At 44.0% G+C, this 8,326-nt stretch overlaps 1 protein-coding gene across 1 annotated transcript in view; it reads right to left on the minus strand.

Annotated features, from left to right (window-relative positions):
* Positions 1 to 463: 463 nt before the first annotated feature.
* CRKL (CRK like proto-oncogene, adaptor protein) overlaps positions 464 to 8,326 on the minus strand; it is a 26,638-nt gene continuing 18,775 nt past the window's right edge. The window contains exon 3 of the mRNA XM_006908649.3: positions 464 to 4,086. Coding sequence (XP_006908711.1) covers positions 3,952 to 4,086 — 135 coding nt within the window. The 3' untranslated portion in view covers positions 464 to 3,951. The remainder of the gene's footprint in view (positions 4,087 to 8,326) is intronic.

Here is an 8,326-nt window from a genome sequence, read left to right on the forward strand (position 1 = left end):
ACCACATACAGACAGGAACAGAAAATGGTTTACGAAAGCTAGACAGATACCATGCCCTTATCTGGGATGAGCCTGCTTGTTTTCCACTTCTGCTTGAAACCATTTGACTCTGGCTAGCTCGAGTTGAACAAACATTTAAGAGCCTTCAGATGTGGGTGCCTGTGAGGGAAAACATTCAAGTTTACCTTGGTGGTGTAAAGTGTGGCAACTATTACCTCATCCTCAGAAGGCCAAGACTGAGCACAAGCTGCTTCTCTTCTGTAGGAAGGCCTGCAGGTGGGGAACGGTTGATGCAAGATCCCACTCTATTTCATGGTCAGTAGGGCTGGGTTGCAGGACTCAACTTCAGTGAAGCACCAGGTGTTTCACCAAGTGCTGCTCACCAGGAACTGCTTGGAAGGCTGGTGGGGGCTGAGCACCTCCAGGCAGCACTGAGATACCGAAACACCAAAGCCGCTGCCACCACCAGCTGATGCAAGTTTTATTGAAACAATGTACAAACAGGCCATGGAAACAAGGGTTCTGATGCCAGGACCAGTAACGTAAAATGGGATACAAAAATAAAAAGGCACTAATCTGTTAAGAAAAGACACTCGATGTATTCTAAGAATATAAGTCATTTAATACTGTTAATTTTATAGCACAAAATAAAACAAGCTATGATCCCAAAAAATAATTTTAAAAGCTTACACAGAAAATATTATTGCCTAAAGTTTACGATCTTAAGTTACAGGTCAAAAGAGTTTTGTGTTGTTTTTGTTGTTTTAAAACACACAGTGAAGACCGTCTAGAAGCAAGGCCACTGTTCCTCCTGCAGAGACAACGACCCTGTCTCAGAGAACTGTCCTTCTACTCCTTTAGAATATACAACTAGCTCAGTGTCCACACTGACAGCAGTTACCAGGGACATTGGTCTCTGGTCTCAGAGGGTGGAGTTTGAGGCAGAGCTCAGTGGTGTCCACAGAAAGCATTAGTCTTAGGTGCTGTGTTAAAACAAGAAATCCACTCATTTTAAGAGGTTAATGAACTTATTATTAAAGGATTAAATTAAAAACACCTGGCACAAAAACACATCATCCCTTTTCAAAAATAAAATGTTCATGTTTCCTCTGAGCAAACATTACAAGAGCAGTGGCTGTCTGTCCCGGCCCGCCTTGTCTGTAAACAGCTGTAAAAGATCGTTAGCACAGTGCCAGGGATGCTTGAGCTCCAAGGCGGGAGCAGCTGTCCTTCCCTCCTTTCAGTCTTCTAACAATGAGCGCAGAAGGTATCTTCTGGGTGACCAACGTTGTCAAATGGCAGCCAGTCAATGCTTCCTCCTCTTTGTTAACCATGTTATCAGGTGGTACCATGCCATGCAGAAATAACAAGAATGATTCCTGTGTTGGAGGTCCTTCCCAGGATAAATTTTGAATCAAACTGTCAATGCCCTTTAGTACATAATTTGTTCACTTCCTGGGTTAACATCCAAGTACTTTCTTAAATGACAAACAGTAGAGCAGAGCCAGCAGCAATAACGAACAGTCCTATAAGGGAAGTGCACCCAGGAGGGAAGGCAGCTCCTCTGAAGATTTGTATCGCTTTCTGAAGCAGAGTCTTCCCAGACTGCTGGGGGAACCCAGGCATGAAGCCAAGGCAAGGGTGGCATTTTTTGTGTATTTAGTGTGAAAAGGAGAATTTCCCTGCCTGTTAAAAAAAACTAATAAGGTTCCAAGTCGGAAAGGTACTACTTTTGGCACATATCTTGAGAGTTTAGAACTCAAGGCTCACCTTACTTTAGACTCTTGAGTCTCCTGGGTAGTGCTGAAGACATGCATATGGGCTGAAGTGATGAGCAGACTCACTCTGAAGCCAAACCTAGGTTGTGGGTGTTGATTCCGAAGTGCTCCACATGATGTGAGTCCTGCTATATTAGTCAGTAGATATGACTGAAAAGAAACCTTGCTTTCCAAAGTGGTCATTTCCTTCTTATATTTGAAACCAACTATTGTCATAAAAGGTGCCAAGCCCCTCAGCTAAATTTGGTTTAAAAAAGCCTGAAGGTTTATGCTCTCCATGAACAAGGCACACATTCCACCTTCTGCTAGATACGCCCCCTTAAGTACTGGGTCATTGGCCAAAAGGCAAGTGCTATTTCCAGGCAGAGTGTGAGGATCCTGCTATATACGTGTTATTTGTTGTGGGTGTTAAGGTGGGCCTGAACTCTAAACAAAAGGCAACTGTAATGGGCTGGCACCTTCAGAACCAGAGGTGGCCAAAGTTCTGATGGGAAGAGCCAACTGCTGTCTTTTTCAAGAAAATGACAGATGGGCAGCCACAGTGATATTTTTTTCTAACTGACCATTGTGTCACACATGAGCACTCTCAAGATTCTTTCACATGGCAGTTACCTGCCTGACAGAATAATTTAAAAAGAAATTAAAAAATTGTTATTTTGCTGGTTCTGTCACCAGAATATATTGCTCTTAACCCTCAAAACTTACGACCCTTTAGGAAACAGGGCCATGATTATAGCAGATGCTCAGTAAATGACACAGAGCTGCTCATCAGGTTGTTGCTACATCTCTAGGTCTGCTGTATTCACTCTGAGCTGAGGCCTGTCTTCATCAATGTCCAGAAGGGAGAGTGGACTGAAATGCATGAAGGTTCCAGAATTCTAGTCTGCTATAGCCAGCAAATGAACGCTCAGTCACACATTTGTACCAGCTGGCTTGTATGAACAGGTATCTCTTTCCGCTAACAGGGAAACTTTAACATCAAACTGGTAAATGGTTAATGGTAAATTGGTTAATGGTTCTCCCTAGTCACAAAAACATTAGACATCAACTGCATTAACCAATTTCCAGAGCCTGCATTTTCTGTGCTTGGGAGTATCATGGTCACATAGACGGTGGGACCAGTATTAACAGCACCATCTTTCTCTGGCAGCCTGGGTTGGGGCAGAGGACTTGGCTTCAGGGAGTGAAATTTAAAGGTTCATTAATGAATTCAATGATTCTATGAAACCACCTTACTTTTTAAAGAAACTTAAGTACTATACTTTAAAGGAGTACATTCTCTGAAACACTGGACAGAAAACTGGCCACGTGCCCCCCACAATGCTCCTGTCACTGGCAAACAAAGTAAGCAAAGGTTTCCCCCAAAGCACCTTCCACACTGTTACTGTAGGGAACAGTGTAATCCAAGAGGCTGCCCAAATAGCTTGGCACACGACAGATTTTTTGTGTGTTGTTTGCTATATGGCAAAACAAGATACTGCTGGCAACCAAGAAAATAAAGGCCTCCACTTCAGGGTTGTTTTTTTCATATTCCTTTAGTTACAGCAGCTTCAGTTTAGAAGCTCAGAGGCGTGTGCCATTTCTTGGGATAATACAAAAATCCAACCTGCTACTTAAAAACCTGTTCAGAACACACAAGTCTAATTAAGTCTTCCAAAAACCAACCAAAAAAAGGAAAAAAAAAAAAAAAAAAAAAGCCAGATTTGGGGAGTTTAGGACAGAATTCCCTCTCAAGGCTCACTCGCTCCGTTCCTCAAAGGAAAAACAAAATGGTGATTGAGCCACTGCTTTATGGCACGGCAGTACGCAATGGCACACCATGGCCTCAAGCTTTCTCTGATGAATATGACAGAATCAGTCACAAGTACAATAAACAGGGCAGTGATGAGAAGGGAGATCCTTTCCTTATCAACTTCTCTCCACTTGTGTGCTTCCATCAGTATTTCCAGTTTATGATCCAAAAGAACTCTAAAATTGGCTACTCTTAGACAATACGACTATGATACAAATGCCGAAGCAGCCACTGTGTGCATTCCAAACGTTTATGAGACTGTCAGTCTGCAGAAAGCTGGACATCGGCAACGCAGTGTAACCTGTCTGAGACAGAATGCTTTCCGACTCAAAGGAGAATATGACAGGCAGAACAAAGCAGCAGGAAAAAGGGCAACAGCAATCACTCATTTTCATCTGGGTTCTGAGGGTCAATGATTTTGACGTGCGTAAAGGGGAAAAGCCCTTTGCGCCCATTCACTTCGCCTTCCCACTGGCCATTTATATTCATCCTTGTGACTTTCACGATGTCACCAACCTGTAAGGATGGAGAAAGATGACAAAGTTAGCATTTTTTCTGCAAACTAAAGAAAAAAGAAAGTTAACATTAAATCACACACACTGTACTAGCCATAGGAACCTATATATTTTTAAGGACTCATATTTTCCCAGTGTTTAGACCTAAAATCGAGCAGTGCCAAAGACATTAAGGTGCCATCGATAAGCCCAGTGTGCTTCTCTCTAGCTGGTGAAAACGTGTTAGGTGAAGCAGCTTCGGAGCACAAAAGCAGCTTTTCTCCCCATATTGGCTATTAACTCCAACAGGATAGAAATGAACACTTGATTCTGAGTCAAGTCACACAAAAAAGTATATTTAAAAAACCTCTAACAATTAGCCCATGGCCCAAACATGTGATCAGACATTTTTAAGAAAACACTAAGAAATAACACACTTTACAAGGGAGTCAGAAACACACCGAGTAGGTGACTGACTACCTCTACACATGCCATTGGGAAGCAGACAACATAACACTTTGCTAATGGCTACTAAGTTTGTAAACTTGGTAATTTTGTCCTGATGTGACCACCTATCCATGTGAAAAGAGCTCATGCTGCAAAGAGCTGAGGGAAAGGCCAAAACAAGATGGAGAAGGAAAAGAGCCTGTGTGAAATGTGCTTCATGGGGCTGGGTTTCTAATTCAATGGACAATGTGAAGTCAAGGACTTGTCCATGGTCCCATTTTCACAGAGATGTCTATCTGCAGGGCTCCTTCAGACATGTTATCCCCCTTGATCCCCAACATACACCAACCTCCTGTAAGGTAGGCTGAAATAATGAAGCCAGAGGCTGGAGCCCTCCCCAAGGTCACAGGCTGGTTCACCATGAAGGAGGGGTACAAAGCCAGGCAGCTCCTAGTCCTGGCTGCCTGTGTCCCTGCCCCCGGCACAGTGCAAAGGCAGCAGACCCCACCAGCACCTAGGACCACTGAGCCTCCCCTCCGGGGCTCTTCTCACCAAGACACTCTCTGTCCTTAATGTCCTATCTTTGTAACTTCCCCCGGTGAACAGAGACTGGTTGCTATGAATTTAATGTATTAAAATAAACATACAAAAAGGCAAGGACAAGTAAGATAGCGTGTGGGTGTATAACTGTAGAGAGGATTCAGTGAAGGGGGAGAGTGGGCAAACCACCACCCAGGTGGACTCTGCTGTACTAAGAGACGATGGCCCAAGGGCACCTGGGCAGTCTGCAGGCATGCAGGAAGGCATTCAGAGCCAGATCCTAGATCTGACTCTGACAAGATGTTGAAGAAAAAAGGCTAAGGCAAGAATGAACTGAGACTTAAAAAACAAAGCAACAGTTTTGGGCTGATGGGTGATGTTGGCAGATGACAGAATCAATGGCTTCTCCCCATGACTGAAGTTTTTGTTTGCTCCACTCATTTGATGTCCTACAAAAAATATTTTGGTGTTTTGTCCTTTTATCAATAAATTCTCTATCTTCAACTGGACTCCAGATGCACAGAGAGCACACCTTTTGCTCAAAGTCTGTACTCTTAGTCTGCCTTAGCTGATGCTTGATAAATATAAAAGAGAACAAAGTCTCATATTCTCGAAAACTTGGCCCTGGGCACCTCTTCCACATTTCTTTGATGTGCTCATTCCTCCAGCCTGGCGACTAGGAATATATTGTCTTAATAATGCCCTCACCTCTGGTTCTCCCTGGCCTCTTACCACCTGACTCTACCAGCCCAGCCACCCTGCCCTGAGCCACCTTCCATGATCTATGTCACCCCAGCCCAATTGGCCAACTCCTCTCCTACAGCCAGATCCTACCCTCTGGCTATTGCTTCCGCCATTTCACCAAGGAATTCTTGATGGCCCAAGTCAACAACCTAAGTCCAGTTCTCTACCTCTGATGTCCTATGGCACCTGAAGTGTGAGACCTCACCTACCTTCCTCATTCCTCACTGCCTCACTCTTTTTGTGGTAATCTGTAAAATAACACTGCCAGGTGGGCACCTCCCATTTTGCACTGGTGGAAAGCAAGGCTCTGTGAGGTCAGGAGGTCAGGTGCCTTATCTTCCAGGATTCTGGCAGACTCCCCTGAGGAAGCTCCATTTTGCGCCTCCATGGTCACTTCCTCACCCCCAACACACACGCCACCACAATACAGCACTCTCTGAAGGAAGGAACTTGCTTTGCTTATTTTGCACTCCATGTCACAGGTCTCTTGTAAGCTACTTTCTAAAGAAATCTGCAGAATTAAGGAGAAGGGAGAAAACTATGAGCTGATGTTCCCCACATGCTGGGGATAGATGGCCAAGCAGAGGAGCAAGGTTTGGGAGAAATGACAGGCACAGGGCGTAAAGACAGTAGCAGACAGACCTTACAAAGAAACAGAACTGGATCACCACTCTGCCTTTTAAACTCAGCACCTCTTCTATGCACAAGAGCAACATCCAATCTCCCATCTTCAAGGCTCTTCCTGATCTGGCTCCTGACTGTTCTCATCTCTGACCCATTTCATGCCTCTGTGCCCCTCCCTTCCACCATCTACGACTCTTCCTGATCTGGCTCCTGACTGTTCTCATCTCTGACCCATTTCATGCCTCTGTGCCCCTCCCTTCCAATCACATTGGCTTCCTTTCAATTGCTCCAACTTGCCAAACTCCTTCCCAGGTATGGACTATATAATAAATGCAACTCTCTCCTCCACGGAATGGCTGGAAATGCAATTATACAACTGTGTGTCTTAAGATGTTAAAAATCATGTTTCAAGCTATGGGCCAGAATCACCCAGCTGGTCCTAAGAAAACCTGGACTTCTGCTCTTCTTTCATAGTTGAAGAAACATTAACTCTGACCAAAATCAAACAAATCCCAAGGACAACACAAACCCCCTTAGAAGCACCTTCCTTATAAAGCTGCACATGCAGTGAGAGCAGGAAGGACCTCCTGGAGGTAGCCACTGTAGATGGGAGTATTTATTCTGCTCAGAGCGCTGGGCTAGATTCTATATTATGTACTTAAGATATGACCTGAATATTAGACCTACCTAAAACTAAGCTTTACAACAATAGGACATAAGCAATCTCTCATCTGCTTAAAACAGGTATAAGGTGGCACAGTGCAATGGTTCATGCTATGAACTTTGGAGCATGGGGCAGGACTGGATTGGTATCCTGGTGCTGTCACTTTTGGTGGCTACATGACCGTGGCAAATTGCTCAAGTTGTCCAAGTTTCGGTTTCCTTCTGACTTTAAAAAGTTCTCGTAATAATTAAAGGAAGTACTACATGGGAATTGTTAACCAGAACTGCCAACTAAGTAAACAGTAGATGTTATGGGGGTGGAGAGTCCTGAATGGAACCCAGCCCCCATTCCAAGCTCATGCTCCCAGATGGTCCTGGTGCCTTCTGGAAGCACTGTAGGAAGAACTGAAACAGCATGAAGAAGCACTGTATTAAAGTGGGTTTTCAGCCTTGTTAAGTAAGAAGGGTCCTTTCCAAACTGATGAGATGGGAAGGATGCCATATTAGAATGAGAAGAGATGAGGGGCAGGCCTGAAAACCGGGGATCTAATAATTTACTGTGATAGATACTAAGCAGCTGAGGAAGACAAAGGGAAGATGAAGAAGGGGGTAAACCAAGTACTGAAAACTGCAAAGAACATGTAAACCTTATGCCTTCCAATTAACTCATAATTCTGATGGTTTTCACAGGATACTTTCCACATCATTCTACCTAGTTAATTTAATAAGATTTACTGAGTATCTGCAGGGAAAATGAGCAGCTCACTCTCCATCCTCAAGGAACAGCTGCCTTCACTATGGGATAGATAATAAATAACCCACTGTCCAGACATGGTAATGCTCAGTGAATATTTGTTAGATAATAAAAAGTTTATAAAAAGCAGCAAGTGTCAGAAAAACAGTATTGAGTAAACCTTGCAGAGCATAGGAGCAAGGAGTTATTGCTTTGACTGAGAGCACCATGACCAGCAGAGATAGGTTAAGATTCAGCCTAGCAAAAAAGAATGACTGGAAGACTCCTGATGACCACTTGACCATTAATGCTTCATTGTGGCCTTAGAGAAGCTCTCACATGTCAAAACATAGCATGTCAGTCCTGCTGTTGTCTACCTCAGTCCAAGGCCCTTTACTTGGGAACAAGCCTCAGAACACCAACAAAGAAAAGATGTCCTGGCTATGTTATGCTGCCTGCTGCCCACAATTACGAGCCTGGTTGTGGACCAGCTTCTTCTATGTCTCTACTG

The sequence above is a fragment of the Pteropus alecto genome, unplaced genomic scaffold, assembly GCF_000325575.1.
Source record: "Pteropus alecto unplaced genomic scaffold, ASM32557v1 scaffold113, whole genome shotgun sequence".
Lineage (NCBI taxonomy): Eukaryota > Metazoa > Chordata > Mammalia > Chiroptera > Pteropodidae > Pteropus > Pteropus alecto.